The sequence below is a fragment of the Amaranthus tricolor genome, chromosome 4, assembly GCF_026212465.1.
Source record: "Amaranthus tricolor cultivar Red isolate AtriRed21 chromosome 4, ASM2621246v1, whole genome shotgun sequence".
Taxonomy (NCBI): domain Eukaryota; kingdom Viridiplantae; phylum Streptophyta; class Magnoliopsida; order Caryophyllales; family Amaranthaceae; genus Amaranthus; species Amaranthus tricolor.
This window is the reverse complement of record NC_080050.1, coordinates 31,927,586-31,953,605: the sequence shown is the minus strand read 5'-3', so window position 1 is coordinate 31,953,605 and position 26,020 is coordinate 31,927,586. Positions and strand designations below refer to the sequence as shown.

Genomic DNA, 26,020 nt, shown 5'->3' with positions numbered 1-26,020 from the left:
TGGTGATTTTGATAATGCGAGGAAGGAATCGAAGGTTGGTGTCTACGAAATCGAGAGAAAATAGTGCAAAATAAAAAAGACTAGGAAGTTACTAACGTGGGCCCATACCCTCAAAAACTTGTTGAATGTAACTTCCTTTCCCTCCTCTCCATCGGCGGTTACTCTTCAAAAATATCCCGCCTTTCTATTTATTATTTTTACTTCCCAAGTTCCCAACCAAATTTATCTTTCAAAAAAAAAAAAACTCTGACAACTGTCTCTTCTCCTGTACCTCCAAAAACTCTTCCCTCATATATTCTCTCTCCCCCATTATCATTCCTCAATCTAATTCCCTTTTCAATTCTCAATCAATTTCTGCAAAAAAATCCCAGAAAAATGAGGGAAATTTTGCATATTCAAGGTGGGCAATGTGGGAATCAAATCGGGTCTAAATTCTGGGAAGTAATTTGTGATGAACATGGTGTTGATAAAACGGGTAGATTCAATGGCGAATCCTCTGATCTTCAATTAGAACGTATTGATGTTTACTTTAATGAAGCTGCTGGTGGTCGGTATGTTCCTCGGGCTGTTCTTATGGATCTTGAACCCGGTACTATGGATAGTATCAGATCCGGTCCTTTGGGTCAAATCTTTCGTCCTGATAATTTTGTTTTTGGGCAATCTGGTGCCGGAAATAATTGGGCTAAAGGTCATTATACTGAAGGTGCTGAACTTATTGACTCTGTTCTTGATGTTGTTCGTAAAGAAGCTGAGAATTGTGATGCCCTTCAAGGTGATCATACTTAATTTGATTCTATTCAATTTTCTGAAAAATCTAATAATTTTTTGATGTTTAAAATGTGATTTGATTTCTGGGTTTTATGCTTGATTTTGTTTGTAGATCAGTTTGATTGTAATGTGGATGATCATGTTTTGATGTAAATTTGACGAATCTGATATTTTTAATCCTGGGTTTATTGGAATCCATCAAATCAAAATGCTGATCAGTTGATTAAAAACATCATTGATCTACATTTCATGATCGTTTTTAATATACAACAGATGTTGCAAATGATTGTTTGCTATAAGGGTCGATCATAAACGATCCCTTTGTTTCTATAACCCATAATTTATCGTTCCTTCGCGGAAATCTGTAATGACATTGACGCTGATGAAATATTGATGTTAATGATGATTTGACATTAGCATTGTCTTTCTTTTGAATTTTGGTGATGACCATTAGTATGAAATATGAATCATTAATTTATGTGCTCTTCAAATTTGCTTATCTGTAATAAGTTTAATGAAATAGCCTCTTTGTTAACATAAACAATGGTATGGTTGTGTACATCAGCCCCAAAACCCCGATGTGGGAGTCACTAAATGATATTAGATAATGGAATAGATCATTAGAGGATGATGAAGAAAGGTATGTCTTTTTGTACTCCTATGGAAAATTCAATGCTAGGTGCCTAGTAGGAGTAATAGATTATTTTTTTTAATACTTTCAAATACTCCATCCCTCCCACTCATTTAGCATATTTGTTATTTTGGTTTCTCTTACTTATTTTGCATTATTTTTATTACCTTTTTTTGAGAAAAACACTCGATTTCTCTTTGAAATTAATTTAAAAAGGGACAGTATCTGTTTTTGGTAATAAAGTTAATTAATTGACTTTGGACTTTGAGAACTTATATAAATAGAAGTTTTTATATCTTTTAAGTTTAAGTACTCATAAGTTATGATGCTTTGGACTTTAAGCACTTATCTAGATTTGGTAGGTTGGATTTTAAAGAGTTAAAATTGGTTGTAGGCTTTTTGGTTTGACTTGATAATTAAGGATAATGCTTTAAAGCAAAAAAGCTCATGTACTAATATTCTATGTTTTGATCTTAATTCTTTTTTTGGTAATAGGTTTTCAGGTATGCCACTCTCTTGGAGGGGGCACAGGTTCTGGTATGGGAACTCTCTTGATTTCAAAGATAAGAGAGGAGTACCCTGATAGAATGATGCTTACTTTCTCTGTTTTCCCATCTCCGAAAGTCTCTGACACCGTCGTTGAGCCGTACAACGCCACTCTTTCCGTCCATCAATTGGTCGAAAATGCTGACGAGTGCATGGTTTTGGACAATGAGGCTTTGTATGATATTTGCTTCCGGACCTTGAAGCTTAGCAATCCGAGCTGTAAGCTTTCGATCATATTGATCACTGTTAGTTTTTGTCGTATAATGTCTCGCTAGATCTGTCAAAATGGTCGGTCAGTTCATATTTTGGTCGAGATAATTTATAATCACATCATATTAACATGGTAATGGGTAGAAGTTCTTGTCATATAATGTCTTGCTAGATCTGTCAAAATGGTAGGTCAGTTCATGTTTTGGTCGAGATAATTTATAATCACATCATATTAACATGGTTATGGGCAGAAGTTCTTGTCATATAATATCTCGCTAGATCTATCAAAATGGTCGGTCAATTCATGTTTTGGTCGAGATAATTTATAATTACATCTTATTAACATGGTTGTGGGTAGAAGTTCTTGTCATACAATGTCTCGCTAGATCTGTCAAAACGGTCGGTCAATTCATGTTTTGGTTGAGATAAGTTTGATCACATCGTATTAATGTGGTTGGGGGTAGAAATTTATGTTTGAGCGTAATGTGTTTGTGAAGTTTAATTTGTGTATGTACCAAATTTATTTACTGGTATTAATGTGTTTGGATGTCTGGTTGGCATGACAGTTGGTGATCTTAACCACTTGATCTCGGCCACAATGAGTGGGGTGACATGCTGTCTCCGATTCCCTGGACAGCTGAACTCTGACCTAAGGAAACTCGCTGTGAACCTCATCCCATTCCCGCGGCTCCACTTCTTCATGGTGGGTTTTGCCCCGCTAACCTCTCGTGGGTCACAGCAGTATGTATCACTTACCGTCCCAGAACTGACCCAACAAATGTGGGATGCTAAGAACATGATGTGTGCTGCTGACCCGCGTCATGGAAGGTACCTAACAGCGTCTGCCATGTTTCGTGGCAAGATGAGCACCAAAGAAGTAGACGAGCAGATGATCAACGTGCAGAACAAGAACTCGTCTTATTTTGTAGAGTGGATCCCGAACAATGTGAAGTCGAGTGTTTGTGACATCCCACCTATCGGTCTAAAGATGGCTTCGACATTTATAGGCAATTCAACTTCCATCCAAGAAATGTTTAGAAGAGTTAGTGAGCAATTCACTGCTATGTTTAGGCGAAAGGCGTTCTTGCATTGGTACACCGGAGAAGGCATGGACGAAATGGAATTCACAGAGGCTGAGAGTAACATGAACGATCTTGTCGCGGAGTATCAACAGTATCAAGATGCAACTGCTGATTATGAGGAAGATTATGAAGATGAACCTGAAGAGAATTATGAGGGCTAGACATAGATTATGTTATCTTGCTTTTCTTTTTCATTTTTGTGTCTTATAGTTGAAGTTATTGTTTGAATTATATCAATTTGTTGTTTTTCATTGAGTGTTCTTTATCCTAGGAGGGAAGTATATCTATCTATTGTATTAAGTGAAAAAATGGTATGGATTTTTTTGTTTTTCCATCATTTCTGGTGTATGTGTATTGAACTAGCTCTATTGCTATTCATCTATTTATGACTATATGTTATATAATTTAATATTATTAGAGTTTACAATTAAATGACTAGGTCGCCATGACAGGTTTAGGCCTAGGTTTCTCTCTGCTAAAACGACTCAATATATATCATAAAATTTAGAGAAAATGGTCAAAAAGTACCTAAAAAAATACCTAACAAAAATTTTCCTTTTTCAAAGACTAACAATTAACATTTTCCTTCAGTTGACCAAAGAGTACCAATTAACATTTTTCTTTAGTTGACCGTCAAATATAATGGTCGACTGGTCAAAATCAAAAATTCTTCTTCCTCAACTTCAATTTCTTTTACAATTTAATTTCGTTATTATTTTTTTCCAATACTTTTTACTCCAAATCAAAATTAGATTGGAAAAGAAATTGAAGATAAGCTAAGGAAGAAGAATTTTTGATTTTGACTAGAGGTGATCAAACACCGGGCCGAGCGGGGTTCGAGCCAGGCCGGGCCGAAGTGCGGGCCAAAAAGTTCTTGCCCAAACCCGTACTATGCGGGCTTTTGCGGGCCTATGTTATATATTATTTATATATAATTAAAAACACAAATTACAAATAATTAAAATAAACAAATACAATTGTTGCATATTATACATAATTTAAAACACAAATTACAAATAATTGAAATAAACAAATACAATTGTTACATATTATACATAATATAAAACAAATTTAAAATGCAAATCATGAACAAGTCATCAAAACAAATTTTTTATTTGACTTTCAAAACAACTTAATTAAAAATAAATACTAATCCTATAATGTTTCTATCTAGGGCAGGCTACATATAAGGCAATACTGCAAAAATATACAAGTCATCAAAGTAATAGTAAGTAGTATATGCTAAATCCTATCCAGCTATATTACTACAGGATACCATCTAATGCGTAGGAAGCACGTTATTTGTTGTATTTGCACTAGAGACATTAGAATAAGTAATTACAAGTCAATGTATGTTTCAGGCGGTATGATTCATCGCCAAAACTCCGATCATTCGTAAGTGAAAGTTTGGAGGCTATAATAAAGTAATTAAACATATATATACAACAAAATGTATACAAATGTTTGAAAAACTAAAATACATATTATGAAAATGCAAGTGATATGTTAATTAAATTGAACTAATGTTAATGAGTACTGAAATATTTACCTGGTTGGGTCGTAGCAGGTCTAACTGATCTTAGTAGAATCCGAGACCGGTGCTGGTGTGCTTGCACGTCAGGCGTGCAAAATTCCACCTTGAACCGTACGCAGCATCAGGTGGGGTTGTGGTGGAGGAGCAGTATCACCACGACCAACGGTTCTGTAAGGTTGGTCGATAAGAATATGCTCCCACGCCCACAGCTGAACATTGGAAATGTAATTAGTATGTAATTCAACTACAGCGGATTAGAATTAAATGTTATTTTTATTACCTGTAATATGACTACTGGTCCCGCAATCTCCTTGACGTTCTTGTGGGCAGCACCACATAACCTCCTATACAGGTATCTAAGGGCTGCGGAGCCCCAACTATACTCGGCGATGCGCTCCCATGGGTCGTCAAGTAAAGTTAAGTAAAGGAGCTGTATTTAATTGTTTGTTTTATCGGCAAACAACACAACTCCTATCAAGTATAAGAGGTACTCCTTGGCGTACCTCAAAATGGTGCCTTCATCAGTATCTTCGGGGAGATGCAAGAAGGTCTGAACTAACCATGTGCAGCGCAAACCGCTCCCCCTGATCACTTCCGGTGGAGGGCGTTCTCCCAATATGCGATGCACCATGTCACGCCAGCCTGATAGCTGGCGTCCGACTGTACACACGGCACGTCCCTCGATGGGAAGCCGCGTTAGTAAGGCTACATCAAGCAATGTGATGGTAGCCTCACCTAGAGGGAGATGAAATGTATGCGTCTCCTGACGCCATCTCTCGACCAGTGCTGTGATAATAGCACGCTCAACTCTGCCGTATGCAACGAGGTGAAAGTCGTATAACCTCTTTAGCTCCAAGTACGGGATGATCCTATCATCGATCCCCCATGGAACGGAATCTGGATGCCTGGTGCCTAGCGTTTCTGCATTGGACACCTATGAATATTGACATATAAATAAGTTACTTGTATGTTAGCATTAGTAAAATGCAAATCACAACTATCGTACACCTTACCTGGGCATCCCAAAGAGGAGTACCTCCTGTGCTCATGCTGCATAGTCAAGAAACTAGGGTCTAGGGGTCCTGGAGCTGCTGGATCCATCTCCTCTACTGCTGTGTTCGCAGTAGCTTTAGTTAATATCACTATTATGTAATTATGTATCATATAGTTGTGTTGTCAGTTTAACATTATTATATGTGTTATAGATTATCATGCTAGTATAATATATATAACATATTACCTTGAGTTACTAGTTCTAGGGTTGTGACCTTCGCTTCCACAATGACGACAATTAGATCGTTTCTTTCTACCCTCATCCATTTCGTTAGCAATTCTCTTAGACTTAGGCCTCCCTTTACCTCGAATTTGATCGGGATCATGTTTAAATTCAAAGTCCGTGTATTGTGGCCATGACCTCTTATCGATCATTGGCATAAAGTAATGTTCATACGTACTTGCATAACTTTGAGATGTATAGCACGGATCCACGAACCTCTCATATAAAAGGTGTCGTTTGATGCAAACAACAAGTACATGTGAACAAGGTAGGTGGTATATCTCAAGTTTGTTACATGTGCACTTCATTTGATTCAAGTCTACATGTTGAATCTTACCCCCCTTGGACGATCCTCTAGTTTCCCTCCCAGTCTTAACTTCGAATATACCTCTTCTATAATCAAATGCGATTATGTCATGGAAATTTGCCTTCTTAGTATTTCTATTGATAATCCTGGTGGCATACGTTGTGTACATGTGTACTCCAAGTAACCATGCGCTAGCACGTTCACGTCTTTGAACAAAGTAGTCATTTAGCCGATAGAAGGTGAATTCAAAAAGTGTTTTCAAAGGTAAGAAACGTACACCTTTCATCACATAGTTGAAAACTTCAGCTAAGTTCGTGTTAGTAATAACGCCATACCTATAACCTCCATCATGACACAATGACCACTTAGATATATCACCCATGTCATCAATCCAGAAAATTGCCTCTCGTTTTGCAGTCGCAATTGCCTTTAAACCATTCATTACCTTAACTTGTTGTCTTTGCTCAGCTGTTTTACCAAACGACTTCTTCAGATGAACATTACCCATAGCACGATTGAAGTTGCTAAGCAAATGGCGTAAGCAAAACCTATATAAGAATTTACCATACAAGTGTGTTCCGTCAATGGCGATAAGAGGTTTACAATAATTGAAGCCTTCAATGCAAGGTTTAAAGGCACAAAAGACACGTTGAAAGGTCCTAATATTAGGTCTCACATATACACCCGTGTCATTGTCCTCCTTAAAATACCACTCAAGTACTAACCCCAGGTTGGAATGATGCAAAGCTTCTAAAAGCGTGGAAGGAGTGAGTAAGAACCTTCCCAGGTCCTGTAAATGGACAACAAGGCTTGTTGCTTTGCACACCACGCTCGCTTATAATTCACTTCCACACCAAAACGATCTTTAACCATCTACCGTACGACAGATACCTTAATGGATGAGTCTTTAGCAACACAATTTCTAATGACATTATTAATGACAGAAGATGTCAAATGACTGTGTTCAGCCGAAACAATGTCACTACCCAATACACAAGAACCATGCTTACCCTTATACGTAACAATACGCCATGAAGATAAATAAAAATCAAACGTAGCCCTAAGTCTCCACGAACAACCCCGCTTACACTTCAAGGTAAGGACAGTTTGGTTCGAGGTCTCCGTTCTGTACTCCACATTTCTGCGAGTATGATACGCTCTGATAGCTTCCAACAATGCTTCCTTACTATCAAACATCATACCTTTCTCAAACTCTCCGTCTTCGGTGTATGTGGTATCACAAGCTCAAGTCCTCCATGAGTTGTCCTCCTCATACTCGTCTAAAGGTGGACATAGGGCATAAGGTGTAGAAGGAATGATTATAGGAATGTTGCCTAGGGTCATGTCATTTGCTAGCGCATCCTCATCGATATCCACATCGTCCTCTGAAGGATCGTCAATGAGCTCATGACTCTCATTTCCATCATTTCAAGGTCTCATCTCAGCAGTTTCTCCTAAGTTAAACATTAAATCAATTGGAACTTGATTTGTAGGGGGTTGAGAAAAAGTACAAGATGTGGAAGGAACGAAAGGATTAGGAGTTTCCTGATTTGATATAGGCATAGGGGTAGGAGTAGGATTAGAAGCAACTACATTCTCTACGGGTAGTTCTTCTACGTATTACTCCAAAGAGGGATTTTGGGTGGACTTTGAATGCTCCCGCATAGCATCTATAGCCTCATCATCCTCAACAGGAAAGACAAGCAATTTTCCACTTATGTCATATTTAAAGCTTATATTTACGATAAATCTAGTAGAGTCCAATCCAATCTTAGAACATATAAAATGTTTAAAGTGGTTCAAATTCATGTTCGAATTGCATGCAAACAACTTACGTCTTCCCCAACATAATGAACTTTGCCACTACTTTCTCGAATACAACCATTTCAAAAACATACTATAGTCACGCGAAATGATGCCATTTTCTACATTAATACAAAGAAAATCAACATCAACATCAACTTCATGCCCATACAAGTACATTATATTCATTTGATTATAATCTTTTTTGGTCTAAAAATTATTAAAATCCATACTGTAACTAAGTTCATACATATAAAATACACATAAAATCCAAATAATAAATCAATTCATAAGTTCATAAATAATATTTCTAATACCAACATCAACATCAACATTTCTAATAATATTATCAACATTGAATTCAACTAATTCAACAACATTACTTCAAAAAACAACATAAAGCTATAAAAACAATTAAAAATTACCTTCAATACTTATGGATAATTAAGAAGAGTCTTGATTTAACAACTAATAACCTACATTTGTAAAAATAAGCAAATTTGATTATAACCCTAAAAATTTACATATACACCAAAAAACACAAACAAGTTTACCTTTGAGCAAGCTAGAGTATCCCACACTAATTTTGAAGTGCCAAATTGAAAGAAGAATGTAAGAATTGATGGATTGAATCTATGATTTTAGAGGGAGAATGTCGAGTGTGAAGGTAGGTTTTGAGAAATGGGGGAAAATGGGAAAAAAAGAAGCTGATCCGCGTATTTGTGCAGCATAGCTGTTCGCAGTTACTAACTGCGAACAGCTCCAAACCTCAGGTTTGGGATTTTCACGCTTACTTTTGCAATATTTTTGAAACTTGGTTTATTTGGTTCATTTTTTTGATTTTTTCACTTATACATTTCAAATTATCCGCTTTCAACGCCGCTTCATTTCTTATGCGAAACAACTCTTCTTCTTTTCTATTGTCGCTTGCATCAACATTTTACAATAAATTTAGGGAAATTCCACATGGTAGCATTTAGTTTTCATGAAACGCCAATGAAACGCCAATGGTAGCACTTTTGTAAAATTTTCCACATGGTAGCATCCAGTTTATGCACTATATAACTGTTGTAGCATTTTCCATTAAATTCTTGTTAATTTCTGTTCAATTCATCATTTTGTAAGATTTTTCCACACGGTAGTATTCAGTTTTTGCTCTAAAATGTTTGATGAACCATTTTAACGTTTAATTCACCGATTAATTTATCAACGCCCTAATACGCCCTTAATAAGTAGATATGTATTAGGGTTTAGAATGCACCTTTTGAACTTATGAAATGCGCCTTTTGAGCTTATTAAATGCTTTTTTGAATTATTTATTAGTGTTTGTAATGCACCTTTTGAACTTTATAATACCATTAATTTGAATGAAAATAAAATTGTTACAACATTCAAGGGCGTTGATAAATTAATCGGTGAATTAAACGTTAAGATGGTGAATTAAACATTTGAGATCAAAAACTGGATGATACTATGTGGAAAAATCTTACAAAATGATGAATTAAACAGAAACTAACAAGAATTTAATGAAAAATACTATGGCAATTAGATAGTGTATAAACTGGATGCTACCATGTGAAAAAATCTTATAAAAGTGCTACCACTAGCATTTCATGAATACTAAATGCTACCATGTGGACTTTCCCATAAATTTAAAGTAATATCAATTTTTAAAAAGGAAATCGTCACTTATAATACAATTTAGGCCAAATTACCTAAAATAATTTAATTTTTTTATTAATTTTCTTACAAAGATTTTAATTTTTGGTCAACCATAAATGATCTCAATTTTAGGTCACTTGCCCAAGAACATTGTTGTCCAAGCGGTGATCAGTTTTTATAAGTTAATTGCTAAAAAAAGAAAAATAAAATAAAAAAATATTAGAAATTAATAGTTAAATAAATAAATAAAATTTATATTTCTTTTAATTTTTGAAAATAATTTCAAATTTTTATAATTTAATTTAGTTTTTATTTTTTATTTTTATGTAAAATGGCTTGTATATGTAAGAGGTTATCTTGATGCATTTTTAGCAAGTACCCCTTTATAATTGGAATTATTCATGTTTAATTAAAAGTTGAAATTTTTGTAGGAAAAGTAAAAAGGTTGGATTATTCTGATAATATCTCCTACAATTTATTCACAATCCGACAAAATAAAAATAGACTCACCTATTATGTATTTTAAATAAATCCATCTATGGAGTTCCTTAATCATAGCAACCTACCAGGTTATCAACCGTAATATTGGGTTACTCACTGACAAAACTCCACCGCACTCAAACCCACCACCTGCTACCACCATCCACTACGCTAACGCTTTTCTAAGCACCACCCATTACCCCATCAACCACCATCTACGCTTTTCCATACAAGGGTGGAGTGGTCGTGGTGGAGGATAAGTATAGAGTTTAGGTGGTAGGAGAGTGGTAAGGAGGAGTTCATTTGGTGGGTGGTGAGGAGGGTGGCAATAGGGGTGGGGGTAGGGGTAGGGGTAGGGGTAGGGGTAGGGTGAGTTGGGTTGGAGTCATTTGAATAGCAAGTTATAAGTTATTTAGATTTATTGAGAGTCATTATATCTAATAATTATATCTAAAATTTTACATTCAAAAAAATTAATTAATTTAAAATTTTAAAATATATAATTGATGAATTTATTTCAGCACTATATTAATCACAATTCATTCTTTTCAAAAAAAAAAAAATCACAATTCATTCTTTTAAAATATAAATTTATTTAAAGCCTTAAATATAACCGTTGGAATAAAAATAAAATCTTTCATTTCGGCGCTCCTCAACTCTTATCTCTAGATTCGGTATCTTGTTCTTTAGCTCCATCATCGTAACATCATCATCATCATCATCAAAATCTCTATCTTCTTCCAATTTTATCTTGAATTTTAGTCTTATTATCAGTTATGGCTAATGCAAAGAAGAAGATCAATCGTTCTTCTTCCTCAGATCACCAAAAATGGCAAGTAATATTCAATGCTCTCAAACAAATGCTTCGAAAACAAGCAGAACAACTCGATTCTCTGCTTGATCAACGCGCATTCCTTCAAGAACGCATGCAACGTCTGCTAAAACGGTGGAATTCTGATGTTATTATGTTTCAAGATATGATTTCTCAGGTGCTTTATTCAATTTCAATTCCAAATTTTTAGGGTTTTGATTTTTTTTTGGTGTATTATGGATTGAATGTTTTTACTTTTAATTCAGACGCAGAGACAATTGCCATTATCTGAAATGGCGAGATTGGTTGAGATTTCTAGGGCTGATTTTTTTGTGGCTGCCAAGGAGCGAAATGCGTTGTTTAATAAGCTCAAATTTGGTATCTTTCTCAATTTTTTGTTGTTATTGTCGAAAATGCTGTTGATTTCTTTTATCTTAGGGTTTTGTTTTTGCTTAATCACTTGCCTGTTTTGGCTGTCGTGTAAGAACTTTATTTTCTTTCTTTCGTTTTTTTCCTTAACACTCATCCAGTCATCTGTAGCTTTGAGTTTGTTACAAATGCAAACTCTTGTCTGTATGAGCTGAAGAAAGAGCCTTAATGTTCGAATGAAGTAAAGAAAGAGATAGAAAGCGCGAGTTCGTGTTCCATAAAGCGTGAGTTCATTTTCTATAAAAAAATATAACAATTTAAGTGGCACAAACCGGAATGACAAATATATCAATTTACATAGATGAAGGGAGTGTGTTAGCATTTAGAAAATGGGCAAGGAGGAGAAGAGGTGATCCACATACAAACTTAAAGGAGGTTCACTGTTAAAACCAATTGGTGGTAGTAGTAGGAATTACACTTCAAGTTTATAAAGTGACATATGTTCTTCTCTTTCTCCGATATGGGATAACTCATGTGGGTGATAATGATGGGCATTTCAACATTTCCCTCACATGTGCGTGTCCATAGAACTTTAGGGAAATGAACATCCAATTTAAAGTCTGTAAACCAACGGTGAGATTAAATGTTTATTTAGAAAGGCCCAATAACAAATCAGGCTCTGATACTACGTTAGAATTTATAAAATAGGCTTGACTAACCCAAAATAGGAGGAAAAGAGGTGATCCACATATAAACTAAAGGACGTCACTACTAAAAGCAATTGATAGTAGTAGGAGTTACTCCGCAAGTTTATAAGTGACATATTCTCTTCTCTTTCTCCAATTTGGGAAAAGTCACATGTGAGTGGTAATTAATGGGAATAACAAGATCCTCTTCACCTACAAAAGGCACAACAAGGAAACTGAGAATAAGGTGACTATTAATTCAGTTAGGCCAGCTGGACAGATATTCTAGGCTTTAGATGTGTACATATATTCGTTTTTGCAATTAGTGGTGTACTGAGAGTAAGGTGACTATTAGTGATCCACATACAAACTAAAGGAGGTCACTACTATGTTAGCATTAGTTGGTTGTTGCAGTTTTCTAGGCTTTAGATGTGTACATATATTCGTTTTTGCAGTTGGTAAAAAAGTAATAAATAAAGGAGAATTGTAGTGCTTGAAGTCTACTTCACTATCCTTTAACACTTTCTTTATATTTTCTAGTTGAATTACAAGAATAATCTACCACAATCTGTAAGTATTGTATGCCTTTTCTGTTTTGAATAACAACAATAATCTTACCTACATTTTAATCCCCTGCAAATGTGAACTAAATGAAGTGATCTTTTGGCCATTTTGGGCAATTTGTGGATTCGAACATTAACTATATACTAGATTAGGTAAATTTAGGACTACAAATAAGTTTAGAGTTGGTCTTGCATGACTTAGTGAACACTAAATTTACCTTAAATTTAAGGCATGCAAGTTAGAGAGTGTAATTAAGTGGAGTTGAAAGTGAGGAGTCTAGAATTGTGAATGGAAAATTAAGGAAGGGTGCAAATTAAAAATATTATAGTATAATTCCATTTTAGACTTGCACATTAGTTTGATGTTAGGTCTAGTTGGGGAAATGCCTAGTTAGTTCTTCAGGTGAAATGAAATAATGAACATAGCCAAGTTGGTTAATTTTTTACCATACAATGTTTACGCAGAGAAATATGGAACCCTTTCTCACATAAAGTTTCCTCCACTTAAGGACTGTAAGGATTATGGATTGGTTTGACCAAACTTCCTTTGGTAGATTTGGTATCTTCAATTGGGTTTCGTCTCTATTGTTTCTCATTGGTGGAGAGCTTTCTTCTACTTGTAAGTTGTATATCTTCTTCACTAGGAGATTCCTTGTATACCCTTATTCTTGTAATATGTTGGTGCATCAATTACGTGTATGATATAATTTGACCAAAACCATCTCTATGTGCATACAAAGTTGCGTCGAAATTTAAAATTACATTGCTGTAATGCTGTTAGCTAATGCTGAACCACCAACATATTTCCTTTATGTCAAAAAATTCCCCTTGCTGCTTCAGGCACCTTGTTGTGAAACATTCTTTAAGCTTCCGAATTAAATAGCTCCTTTTTATGGTTTCTGTGTTTTCTTAAAAAATAGAAGTAATTGAAATTTGGGACTTGGTAGATATCCAAACATACAAGATATTCAAATAAAAGCAGTAACTTAGATCGTAAAATGCAAGTGAAGGATTTACAAAGTTCTGTGAAAATATATGACACATGTAGACGCCTATTTTGACAGTATTATACGGTACATCTTGTTTGTGAAAGCTTTTTTTGGATGTTCAATTATACTTGTGTAGTTGATGCAAGCTTTTAGCTTTGTTTGTCCTTGCCTTAGGCTTTAAGAATATGTGATGAAGTCATGAAGTAGTTAGCTATCTTTTTCTGCATTTTTCATACATTTGTCTTAGGAAGGTTGGAAACTAAACTGCTCTGCAATGAAATGACAAATCTGTCATAAATTGTGTATTACTAATGCTTCATGGAACTGGGTTGTTCTTTTCACATCAATAGTATGGTATGTAGCTTGTTTTCGAGAGCAATTTTTTTTTTTTTTTTTTTTTACTTTAGAGTTGAGCTTAACATATTCTTTTGATTTCTATTGAAGAGTATCTGTCCTTTTGTTTTTGTTCTTTTCCACTTCTGCGATACTTTTATACTATGCGAGCGATGTTCTACCTCTCATATCTCTTGCTATCCTAAATCTGAATTATTAAGGTATTTTTTTGAGGGCAAGGGTGGTGGATTGTATATCATAGTTTTGGAGCTGCTTGGAATTAGAAAACTCTACCTGATCCGTGTTTTCTTTTGCTGTTTTGTGTTGGTAATTTGAAGTTTAGCATTGGATTAATGTAATTGTGATATGATGCAGAACATGCACAGAGTGAATTAGATGATTTTAAAGCCTGGTTTGACATCCTCTCTCATAGATGTCCTGATAAAGAGGTGAGGTAGCTTCCTTTATATGTGTATTGCTGGGATTATTGTTGTAAACTCTTCACCAGTTACTACCTTGTTGTGTTCTTCTAATCTTACTGTTTTTGACCTCATAGGATATGAATATCTCTTTTGATGGGTTATATGAAAGCCTGAAAGCGAAAGTTGGTAGTCCAAATTTGTCAAAGGAGAGATCTAAGAGTCATTCTGAGCTTCAGAAAGAAGTGGCAATGCTCAAACATGATTATGAGAACCTTTCTGTGAAACATAAGTTTGATTTGACTTCCCTTCAGAAGGAGAATACATTTGTTTGGAATCAATACAAAGCAATGGAGGCTAGTTACACCAATCAACTGCAGACTAAGAATGATGAAATCAAACAAGCAAATGAGAAGATTAGGAGTCTGCTCACAAATGTGGAACAATTGCAATCAGCAGGCATTGAAAAGGATGAGACAGTCACAACTTTGAGAGCCAACATCATTAAGTTGGAGGCTGTTGCGAATAATAAAGATGAAGAAATCTCCAAACTTAAAAATGAATTAGAGCTGTTAAAATCTAAAATCACCGATTTTGCAAGTGAACGTTCAACTTCTGGTATGAAAGGTAAAAGGCAGAGTTCTGTGCTGGAGGAAAAGGCCACTTCTGCGCAGCTGCAGGTTACAATCTGTGCTCTAAGAGCAAAAATTAGCGAGTTGGAAGCTGAAGCAAACCAAAAAAGTGAAGAAATTTCCACACTGTCAAAGAAAATAAAGTGGCCAAGATCTAAAAACTCAGCTGATATGCCTGTGTTGAGGCGCTGCAATAATAAACAATCCTCTTCTAGGTCTAGCGGAAGAGGTAATGGCAGACTTCAAGGGACTACTTCAGAGGAGGAAGCAGCATGTTTTACACAGCCACAGGGTACAGCTGCTACTCTAAGAAGTAAAATCAGTGAGTTGGAGGCTGAGGCTGAGGCAGACCAGAGAAACGGGGAGATATTCAATCTATCAAAGGAATTAGAATTGCTTAGATCTACAAGTCCTGCTGATGCATCTGCATCAAGACGTTGCTCAGTTCGACTTTCTTCTTCTCGGTCCAGTGGAAGAGAAAATGTAAAGGACGAAACAAATTCTGTTGGGCTGGTCTCCAAGCAAGTGAGTTGACTTAACTGCTTACTTGGTCATCTCCCCCTCCCCTGCATACGTCAAAGTTAATTTCATTCTACATGAGCATGAACTTTTTTTTAAGTTCCATTGTCTGAGTGCTATATTGATTGTTTGCACAATATCTTACAGTAGCTTCATGAACGTACAATTTTGCTTCTGGGACATTTTTCTTAATGAAAGTCTCTAGAAACTTAGGAGAATTTAGTTTGGGGCTTTTTAAAAGGTAAAAGGGGTTCAAAGTTTTTATTTGAAAATTTTTGAGCCCAATAATACATTTATATTGGATGGAATTGTCTGTTTTTGAGTCCGTAGTTTCACCATCATGCCTTCGTTTATCAATCCCCCACTCATGTGACTCCTGAACCTGAAACCACTGCTGACAATTCTCCACCTGTAAAGCTGGAAAGAAATTTCATTGCCTTATCTTTCTGTAATTGGTATTTCGTAATGTAGTGTTTGGAAACAAGTATTTTATTTCAAATTATGGATTTCAATTATGAAATCATAAATGAAGAATTTGAGAATGGCAAGGTTTGGGCAGTCATTCTCAAATTCTCAACTTTAGCTACTTTAAAAAAACGGTGGAATTTGATCCAAATTCAAATTTGAAAATTTTTGATTTGCCAAATAATAAATTTGAGCCAAATCCAAATTTCCAAATGAGATCATTGTTCCAAAGCATGGCATAAGAGAAATTTAGAATCTTGTTGATAATCTTGTGAATCTAAGACTATTGGCAACTGTCACTTCCATCCCGACAGTCCCCTTACATGATCTATGTCTCGCACAGCTCACACAACCAGTTTGTTAATGCGCTGTTCCAAATGAGGGGAGCTTTATGGTTGGTGTTCATCCATTTCATGGTGTTCAGTAAGAGAAATTCAAGAATTGTTATGCTTTACGAAAGAGCGGAGCATTATGATGCGATAAGAGACATAACTAGTGATACAATGAGGCTTGTTGGTAATTCTAGGTGAAAAACTGGCAAGTGGTGGTAGTGATGATGACTGCATGCTGCTCATAAGTGGGTAACGGTATGTAATTTGTTGGCTGTATGGCTTCTAATAGTGATGGCAGGAGGTGGTTGTTGGTGGATGCTAATTGTTCCTTTGTGCCTTTTAGGAAAACCTGTGAGACACTACTTTATGAAATATTCACTTTGAATGTGACCACCGTTTAGTTGTTTTTTTGGTCAAATCATACCTCATGTCAATTTTCTTTTGTGGAATCTCACCTTTCAGCTAAAAGAAGATAAGTTGTATACAACTCTACTGTTTGTGATAAGTAGGTTTCATCACCCTTTTGCTTTTAGTTGATAAAATAGTGTTAAAATGACGGTATAATAGATTATTATATACTTCAAATGTGGCGTCTTACAAGTATGACGTTATATAACATGGTTTCTAGCCAATTAAAATTGTGGTTTAAATTTGACACATAAAAGGTGGTTGTTGGTAAATTTTCTGTTTTTCATGTAATTTTTATTTCCTGTTCCTCCTTTGATGCAAACCTAAATATTTACTGGAAGTAGAGACGATAGAGTCATAGAGATGATATTAGTGGCCATACCATACGTAGCAGTCTAGTACTGGAAGTAGAGACGATAGAGATGATACGGATTGCTAATTATGGTGTCTGTAGGTTGCTGTATGTGATCACCAATATTTTTACTTTGTTAGGTGGTAAACATTTATCAACAGTTTAGCTAAAATGCAAAGAGTTATTAAGTGAATGACATATTGTAGACACACGAGCCTTATTCCGCGCCAACAAACTTCTTGTCACTATGGCTCAAGAGCCCCATATATTATTTTTAATTATACTCCTAGAAGAAAATATCCTTTCTGAGTTCCTGGTATCACCTTTCATTAGTTTTAGAGGTCTTTTAGATGTTACCACTATGTGCTCCGTGGTATAAAGCCAGATTGAGAAAAAAATTCACTTTCACCTACAGCCTGCAGCCCTGTAGCAAGGACACTGGAGTAATTTTATAAAGTATGCGTGAAAGAGGCCTGATATATAAATAGGAGAATCAACGTCAAGCACAAGAGTGATAGTTGTAAAGTTTGTTTGCTGAGCCATCTTAAAAATTGCAAAAAAATGCTGGATAACTCGACATACCTCCTGAGTACTGAGCCATCTTAGAAGTTACCAGAACTTCTGGGGAACTTGACATACCTCCTAATTAATTATACCAAGAAGCTTTGAATAGAATACATGAGGAAAGATTGGCATTTGGCAGCTTCACTTATAATGGCATGCAGCCCATGGACGACTGGGAATAATTTTATACTCCCTCTGTCCTCTTGAAATTGCTGGTTTTACCTCCTTCAGATGTCCTCATAAGATTTTCCCGTTTCCATGATGGTAAAAATCTTGATCCCTTTATCTTTCTCCTTTTTCCTTGTCCCAACAATTTTTCTTTCTCCCTTAAAAAAGTAAACGATTGATGGAGTGATCCCAAGTGGACTGAGGAGTAGCATTGTGAAGCGTAAAAAAAGCCTAGAAACCTAACACTATTTGGATGGAAGGAAATAGAGGGAAAGTAAGGGGAGGGAAATGGAATTATTTGGATACAGAAGGGGAGTGGAAAAGTCTTACATTTTAAATTAAACAAATCCTACCGACATTGGAAAGATTTGAAAAGAGAACTCATTAATCTCCCTCTCCTCCCCTCTCATCTCCTCTCCTCTTCTTCCCTCTTTTTCTTTCCTTCTTAAAATGTTATCCAAACAAACTCTAAAATCCAACTTGTTCTAGATAGACCCAAACACAAACTCGACCAAATCAAGCCTATGTGCAAGTACTAGTCATAAAGAGGCTTCATCAAGGCTTTAATGTGTGACTATGGGGTGAAGAAACTTGAGTGGAATTCCTTTAATTACTTTACATGTTTGGGTGGGGGTGGTGGCAGTGGCTGTGGCATATTTCGTATATAAGCCCATGATTAAGTACCGTAAATTAAATCAAACTATTTGGATGTGAAATTCCATTTTGGTTTTTGCTCCATTTTGCACCTTCACTCTCTTCAACTAAAACTGATGTCTTTGCTTAGTTTTTTGTTGTGAAATTCCTTGTGATAACTTCCTTGCGTTTTTCTTCTGTAACCAGGGTGTACGGTGGTCCAAGAGAAAACAAGATAAAATTATCGATGTAGAAGACACACCAAGGTTATTTACATCCCAGTTTAAGATCCCTAAATTGAGGAGCAAATCTCCTCATAGAAGATAGCACCTCCTCGTCTCACATGTTTCTCCGAAACAGACCAAGTGTTGTTGTACAGATATCCCCAACAACGAGTTTCACTTATATTCTGATTGCGTATGTAGCCCCTTCATTTGATTCATGTATTTTTTTAAAAGGCAAGAGCATCCGTTGTTCGTATAGTATGTATGATTCCTTCTACTACAAGGGTAATACTCCCTCTGTCCCAAAGATATTTTCGTAGTAGCCATGTATAGCTCGCTTCAATTCTGGATGAGGCAGTTTATTGTATAATTCATGCAAGTAGCTTAACATTTATATTTTGCAAGTTGTAACATTTGTGAGTGAAATGGAAGAATGATTTGAATTATTTACTGTTCTATCAATAACTTGAGTCACTTGTCGAAAGCGCGATATGAGTGAAGCTAGATTTCAATTTGAATCAGCTCGAGATGTTAACGACTTAACGTGTTAGTTAAGTTTGAGTAGGCTAGTATGAAGCAAATACAAAGTGTTGGGTCCTCTGGTCTAGGTTCAAAATATTTTTTCCTTCCGAAAATGGGTTTAGTTTGATCCACTATAATTAAACCTATAAAAACGAGCTTATATAATTACTCTATTTCTGTAATTGATCATTTTTGAATTAAAAATGAACAATAAATGTGTTTGGATCCCAATAAAGATAATTTTATAATTAGATGGTCTTATTTAAGAATTTGTGTAAATTTTTAACTTGATTGGTGAGTGCTTTGAATTCAAACTGAAAAATAATGGGTTATAATTAGAAAGTTTTAACGTGTACTTTGAAAAAATTGGGTCAAATCTAACCCTAGCCAAGCTTCATCGTGTTAACATGTTTTTTCATAGTAATCAATTTTTTTTCCACATCATCATTCTATGTATTGGACACTCATATTTCTAGTAATTTTATATATTTTGATTTTATAATTCTTTGTTGATGTCTTAAAAAGGTATATTACTCCTTATTTATAAGATTTTTTTTAAATAATATTTTTTTTCATAATAATATTTTTTTAAAAAAACCTTTGACCAATAAAAGCACTGAATTGTCTCGATGGGAATTTAACTTGATTATAATTCAATTGAAAATAACATAATTCGTAACTCGCATGCTCCCCGGACTTTTTGAACAAGTATAACTATAACCCGACTTTTTAACAAATCTAATTATAATCACGAACTTGGCCCATCAAATTAACAATCAATTTATAAACCCAAAATCTTGTATTAGGCCATATACATTAATTGAATACGGTTGGTTTTGGATGAGACGATCTCATAATTAGACCATTAATTTTGGTCGGCTCAATTCGTGCTTGTAATAATTTAGGCATTTTTCATTTTCTAGATATTTTTCAATTTTGAACTTAAAGGTATCAATTTTGACCATAAAGGTATCAATTTTCAAAATTGATACTTTTAAGGTTAAAATTGATAAATACTCTGAAAATTGAAATGTTGTTACACGCACGAATTGGGCCGTCCCAAATTGACGGTCTCATAATGAGACTGCTTTATCCAAGTTTTTGTGAACAACTGTCTTGGACGAGACGACCTCATAATAAAACCGTCAATTTGGGTCGGCCCAATTCGCCCGTGTAACACCCTAGGCATTTTTTCATTTTCTGGGTATTTTTCAAAATAAAAAAATACTCAAAAAATAAAAAAAAAATACCCAAATTACTATACGCGCAAATTAAATCGACTCAAATAAGACCGTCTGGTCGAAGTTTTTGTGCTTTGTAAATGGAATAAACCCAATTAATATAATTTATTATTTACATATAAACTCCTGGTTATAAATATCTATTTCTATCTCATTTTTTTTAAATTAGTGAAAGTTCAAAACTTGAAAAAACAACCTGATCCCTAATACCGTTTTTTCACACCAATTATTCCGCCATCGGGCATAGCTGAAAACCCTTGTTCGCCATTGTTATAATCTTCTAACTTTTCAATTTCTTCACTCTTTCCTCTCTAAACTCCAAAGAGATGCCTTCAGAAGACGCAAAACCAGTGAAAAAGGAGGAGATTGAATACGACGATGATGATGATGAAAAGCCAATTTCCGCTGTACGCAACAAGAACAAGAACAAACCTACTGTTTCTCCGACTTCTACTACTCCAAAGCAGAAATCTCGAGTAAAGAAAGAAGTTTCAAGTGATGAAGATTATGATGACGACGATGATGATGTTCCGTTGAAGAAACCCAAAAAACCTACTCCTAAATCAGCTAAACCTAAAAAAGAGAAGTCTGCCTCTAAGAAGTCTGTCAAAAACGACAAGGTTTCTCTCCAGTGCTTCATTTTCTCTGCATTTTCCTTTTTTCCATCTGCTGATTGAAATTACTTTTTTGTTATTCCAAGTATTACACGGGTAAGAGTGTTGATATCGGACCCGTAAACCCGCCTAGACCGCTGTTATCCGGACCCGAGAACTCATATCCCACACCAGATAAAGTATAAAAATATCTTACCCATGTCAAAATGTTGAGGATTCAACACTGAGTATTTGAGGTAGAATGAAGAGTCTCAGTCCGTATAAGAAAGGTTTAGACGGTAGCTACTTTAGTGGCATTGAGGCAATCCAATGTTATTTAGGTTTTTTGATTGATGAGTATTTGTTGTTGTTTGTTGGTTTATGATTTTTGGTTTGTAGAAAAAAGTTAAGAAGATTAAGGACGAGTTGAAAACGGGTGATGGAAAGAAGAGAGAGAGAAAGGTGTATAGTTTGCCTGGGCAGAAACGCGACCCTCCTGAAGAAGTAAGGTTTTTTTCCCATTGATTTCTGTAAATTAGCAATCTTTTTCATATTGATTGATCATCTGTTAAAATCTTGGGGTGTAATTGTTGCTTGCAGAGGGATCCTTTGAGAATTTTCTATGAATCATTGCGTGAACAAGTGCCCACCAGTGACCTGGCTGCTGTTTGGTAAGAAGTTTATGCTTTTTTTCATTATTATTCTTGCTGCTGAGAATTTGTATGATACAACGTTTATTTACACATAACTCTATGGAATAATGATTTTGAGCTTAGTGGGACGAAGGAAATGCCTTTATATGTTGCTATATGGGTGGTTTAGATCCTAATGGGAGTTTTCACAGTAGAAGATTTTAGTCTTACTAAAGGATGAAATGAATGGTGTGCATATATGGACTCTTTTTGACACACGGTGTTGTACCAATAGAGATCATTAACGGCCCCAACACGGTCATCTTGGACATTTCATAGGCCTTGTGTGAGAAGCTATAAAAATGCCCCTAATACCATCTACAACATAAATTCTTCCATGGTTAACCATCAACCTGATCAAAAAAGCATCTTTGTAATTTTTCAAAATATGCTTAGAACTATTGTTATTAAGTAGCAATAGATTGTTAGTAATAGGAGAATCGAAGAAATAACCTTGACATTAAAGACTATGAGTCTACTTAAGATGAATTCCTTACGAGATGGGATGAACACGTACAATTAACTAAAATTTTGGATGTTTTGAAAACAATAAATTTGCTACTAGCATGATGGAGCTCAATATCACACCATTTATACTTTCATAACCCAATAGCAATGTTGTTAAACGTACAACAGAGTGTGTTTGTTAGACCGAAGATGACCATTCATATACAAGCGAATGGGGGCAAACTATTTCATTTAATTGTTTAAGTACATCAAAGAATACCTACAACACTAAACTTCAAAGTTTGGGAATGTAGTCTCTCCATGATTAATTAGGACATCCTTGATGTAGAAGTAGGGGTTTGTACCACAAAGTCCAAGGATAGATAAACTCAAGCCTAAAGATTCAAAATCAAAAACTATACAAATCCCCCATTAAAGAAGTTGGTGTAAGAAGTTGAGGAGATGAGTGAAACTTCCAATTAAAGTCTGTTTTTTTTGGAAATGTAAAGCTCCAATTAAAGATGAAATAAAACCCTAATTAAAGATGAATTTGGAGAGAAAATGAACTGTTGAGGAATGGGGACTAGGGGTATATAGACTAGGGATCAAATTGTTTATTGCTATGTTCAAGGTGTTTTTTAGACAAGGTCTTAGCATGAGGTGGATGACTCAAGGATTTACCAAGTGCAAGTAAGATTTGTATTTTCTTTTACTTTGTAAGAAAACACTAAAACTTTAGATCGATGATTTTACCAATCTGAATAGGCATTAAGGCGATTCAACCCGCAAATGAACCTCGAATCACGGCGATCGAACCCAATGGCGATTTGTGGGTAAAGACATAATTCATGTGAATGGGAAATGATCATAGTAGAAAGATGAGAGTAGCAAAAATGCGAATGCTTTGATGGATAAGGGCATATTTTAAGGGATATAATTCGAAACAAAGATGTTAAGTAAGGGTTTATGAGTTGTAAATTTTGAGGAAGAGATGAAAAATAATTGTTCAAGATATTTTAAGCATGTGCAAATATGGAGTATAGATAATTGATGATGAAGATAGAAAGTTGGAACTTGAAAAACTCTAAAAGAGGGGAGGAAGACTAATGTTTTGCAGGACAATAGTGGAAAATAATATGAAGGACTTTCAAATTAAGATGGTAGAAAATCAAAATGAATGGAGAAGAAAAATCCATATGGACGACTATTAGAATTGATATATTTTTTTATGTAGTCGATTCTAATTTTTTGGGATTAAGACTCACGCATTGCTGTTGTTGAAGGAATCCTTGATATACTTAGGGTTTCAGATGGTAAGCTAGGTGTTTTTGTGCATTGTAGCTTCGTGTAGCCGACCTTATCTTTTTGGATGAAGGTTTTGGCATCAATGTGGTTGTGTCTGATTTCTCGGCGCCGTCTTTTTTTTAATAGAACTTCAAATTGTATAGAACAAAAGAAAAAAAAAAATCTGTTCTTGTTATTCTGTCATCAGATCTTTATCTTCCTTGTTTTATTAGACTTATTTGATAGTTGATATTGTCTTCCACTTCAAGCATTGAGAATTTTTTGGTTTTATTTAAGTAATACTCTGCAATGAATTGAGCTAGCCATGGATGGTTGATTTTAGGTATAGGATATAATCTACTATCAAGAATAGCAAAAAATGGTATTGAAATGTAAAGATTACCGTAGATGAATGTAAATGTATATGTATATCGTAGATTGATTCTAACCTAAGAATTATTACAATGAGATAGTAATCAAGCAATTTGAGAAGATTAAGGTCTTCCTAAATGAGTCAAGTCACTCACCCAATTTCTATTACAAAATGATTGAATTCTTTCTCTTACTCTTCCCCCTCTATATTTATACTGTTCACCTCTAAATCTTATTCCTCGAACGAACTAATTACTAGTTACCATTTATTAGGTTATTCCTAAATTACCCTACTAAGCCATCCATTGCATACTCTGGTATAATTAAAGCTTCAAGTCTTCAACTATCATCACTACACACAAATGCTAGGTTTAACTGTCATGTTTTCTGTTTAATTTCGATGTCCCATCTTTTTGCCCGACTCTATTCAGCGCATGTTTGTCTACAATCCCTGAATTTTCCATTGTTTAAGTGATGCATATGTTAACCAATGTCTACAAAGCTCTGTTGATATCTTTTTAAACTAAACATCTTGAAGTGGAAGCTACATTTGTATTTTACATTGCTTCTCAATTCCTTGCGAACCATCTATTGTGTCTCCTCGTTTTTTATTTTGCAACGTTATAGCCTTACTAGCCCCTTTGATGACAGCATCTTGAGTACCTGAAATCTATCTTCTTTTCGAGTTGGGTTGCTTGAAGCTTCTTCCAAGTATTAAGGATCTTATGATAGAAATTCATTGTTGCTTTTTTCTGCCAAAACAATTGTGAGGCATCATTTGTACTTCTTCACTTGCCTTGGACTTGAGATCACTCAACTGTCACATGATTCACTGATCTCCTTGCGAATTGCGAATCAAAATTAATTTATTATGTTCGGTTTTCATCTATTTTAAGGTCATTTTGAGCGAATCACGAATTCAAAAGGCGAATTAATTGACGAATTATGTTACACTACTCAGTTCTCATTCCATATCATATTTTGCCTAAATATGTAATAACATGCTGTTATGTGATTATTGTTGTAATTGTTATGTTTTACGAACACATGTGTTGGGTTAAGGCTTTGGCATCATTATTTTGTTGTGGAACCATTTTGATCGTCACATACTCACATTGGTATTTGACTTTGTAGGCTGATGGAATCGGGTTTACTTCCGATGAAGGAAGCACTTCAGGTGTATGAAAAGAAAATGAAAAAGAACCCGAAAATTACTTCCCCAACTAAGCCTGTGAAGTCAGAGACCAAATCTGTGAAGTCGGAGGCTAAATCAGTGTCTGCTAAGAAAAAAGTTGCTCCGACTCCAAAATCATCGAATAAGAAGAAAGCAGAAACCACAAGCGCGACAACACAGTCGAAGAAACGCAAGGCTTCGAGCTCTGATGAAGATATGAGCTTCGAGGATGAGTCCGAAGATGAGATTCTTCCACAAGTTAAGAAGAGGGCCAAAGCGTATTAGTCGACAAAATTAGAGATAATTATGGAATCAGGCTAATTGTGCAATGATTATTAGAGATGGAATTACAATTGTTTACCTTAAATTGTGGTTGATCCTAAACTAATGTTTTTAATCAATATTAGATTGCATCAATGAAAAAGCTTTTTATGGAATTATGTAAGTTTATATGTGAATGGAGTTTTTCGTGTTGTGGTTCGGGTCAGTTCAATATTCTTGTATCACATTTCTCCCTCTCCAAGAGTTTATTATATTGTGATTTTTTATGTGAGTTTTTTCGTTCAAACACCATGTAGCAAATTCTTGGTATCTAAATTACGCCTTGTTTAATTCACGACTAATTTTTACTGATTTTCACTGATTTTTATTCATTAAAACAAATTTTTACTTATTATAATTAATTTTTTTATTGATTTTTAATAATTGAAATGGATTGTAATTAATTTTAATTGTTTGTAACTGATTTTTATTGATTGAGCTGACTAAAATTGATTTAGACTGATTTTTTATTTTTTTATAATGATCTAAACAGACACTAATACCAGTAAAAATATGAAGAGTATTTGTTTTTGGGCCTACAAAATCATGTTGGAATTCAATTTTCATTTGATTTTTGGGCCTATATATCACAACTCATGTGAAAATTT

At 35.0% G+C, this 26,020-nt stretch overlaps 4 protein-coding genes across 6 annotated transcripts; 3 read left to right on the top strand and 1 right to left on the bottom strand.

The window, feature by feature from the left end:
• The first annotated feature begins 220 nt into the window (after window positions 1-220).
• Window positions 221-3,646, top strand: LOC130810590 (tubulin beta-1 chain). Its single transcript, XM_057676703.1, has 3 exons — window positions 221-772; window positions 1,895-2,164; window positions 2,722-3,646. Exons 1-3 carry the CDS (start codon window positions 376-378, stop codon window positions 3,396-3,398), a joined length of 1,344 nt encoding a protein of 447 aa, XP_057532686.1. The 5' UTR covers window positions 221-375; the 3' UTR covers window positions 3,399-3,646.
• Window positions 3,647-6,007: 2,361 nt separating this feature from the next.
• On the bottom strand, window positions 6,008-7,554 carry LOC130810959 (uncharacterized). The gene is made up of 2 exons (XM_057677078.1): window positions 7,487-7,554; window positions 6,008-6,902 (listed from the first exon to the last, which is right to left on the bottom strand). The coding sequence occupies exons 1-2, from the start codon at window positions 7,552-7,554 to the stop codon at window positions 6,008-6,010; spliced, it is 963 nt and encodes a 320-aa protein (XP_057533061.1).
• Window positions 7,555-10,919: 3,365 nt separating this feature from the next.
• Window positions 10,920-19,230, top strand: LOC130810192 (uncharacterized). Of its 3 annotated transcripts, XR_009041000.1 has the most exons (7): window positions 10,932-11,288; window positions 11,377-11,488; window positions 14,426-14,499; window positions 14,607-15,626; window positions 16,429-16,672; window positions 17,593-18,005; window positions 18,750-18,884. XR_009041000.1 is itself a non-coding variant. In XM_057676166.1 (5 exons), the coding sequence occupies exons 1-5, from the start codon at window positions 11,076-11,078 to the stop codon at window positions 18,867-18,869; spliced, it is 1,539 nt and encodes a 512-aa protein (XP_057532149.1). In that variant the 5' UTR covers window positions 10,920-11,075; the 3' UTR covers window positions 18,870-19,230. The 3 variants fall into 3 exon arrangements, 1 of the variants encoding a protein (XP_057532149.1); XR_009041001.1 differs by lacking the exon at window positions 17,593-18,005 and having other exon boundaries at window positions 18,750-18,890; XM_057676166.1 differs by lacking the exons at window positions 16,429-16,672; window positions 17,593-18,005 and having other exon boundaries at window positions 10,920-11,288; window positions 18,750-19,230.
• A 1,461-nt stretch (window positions 19,231-20,691) lies between these two features.
• On the top strand, window positions 20,692-25,528 carry LOC130810191 (uncharacterized). Its single transcript, XM_057676165.1, has 4 exons — window positions 20,692-21,149; window positions 21,522-21,626; window positions 21,723-21,793; window positions 25,052-25,528. Exons 1-4 carry the CDS (start codon window positions 20,856-20,858, stop codon window positions 25,374-25,376), a joined length of 795 nt encoding a protein of 264 aa, XP_057532148.1. The 5' UTR covers window positions 20,692-20,855; the 3' UTR covers window positions 25,377-25,528.
• The last annotated feature ends 492 nt before the right edge of the window (window positions 25,529-26,020 follow it).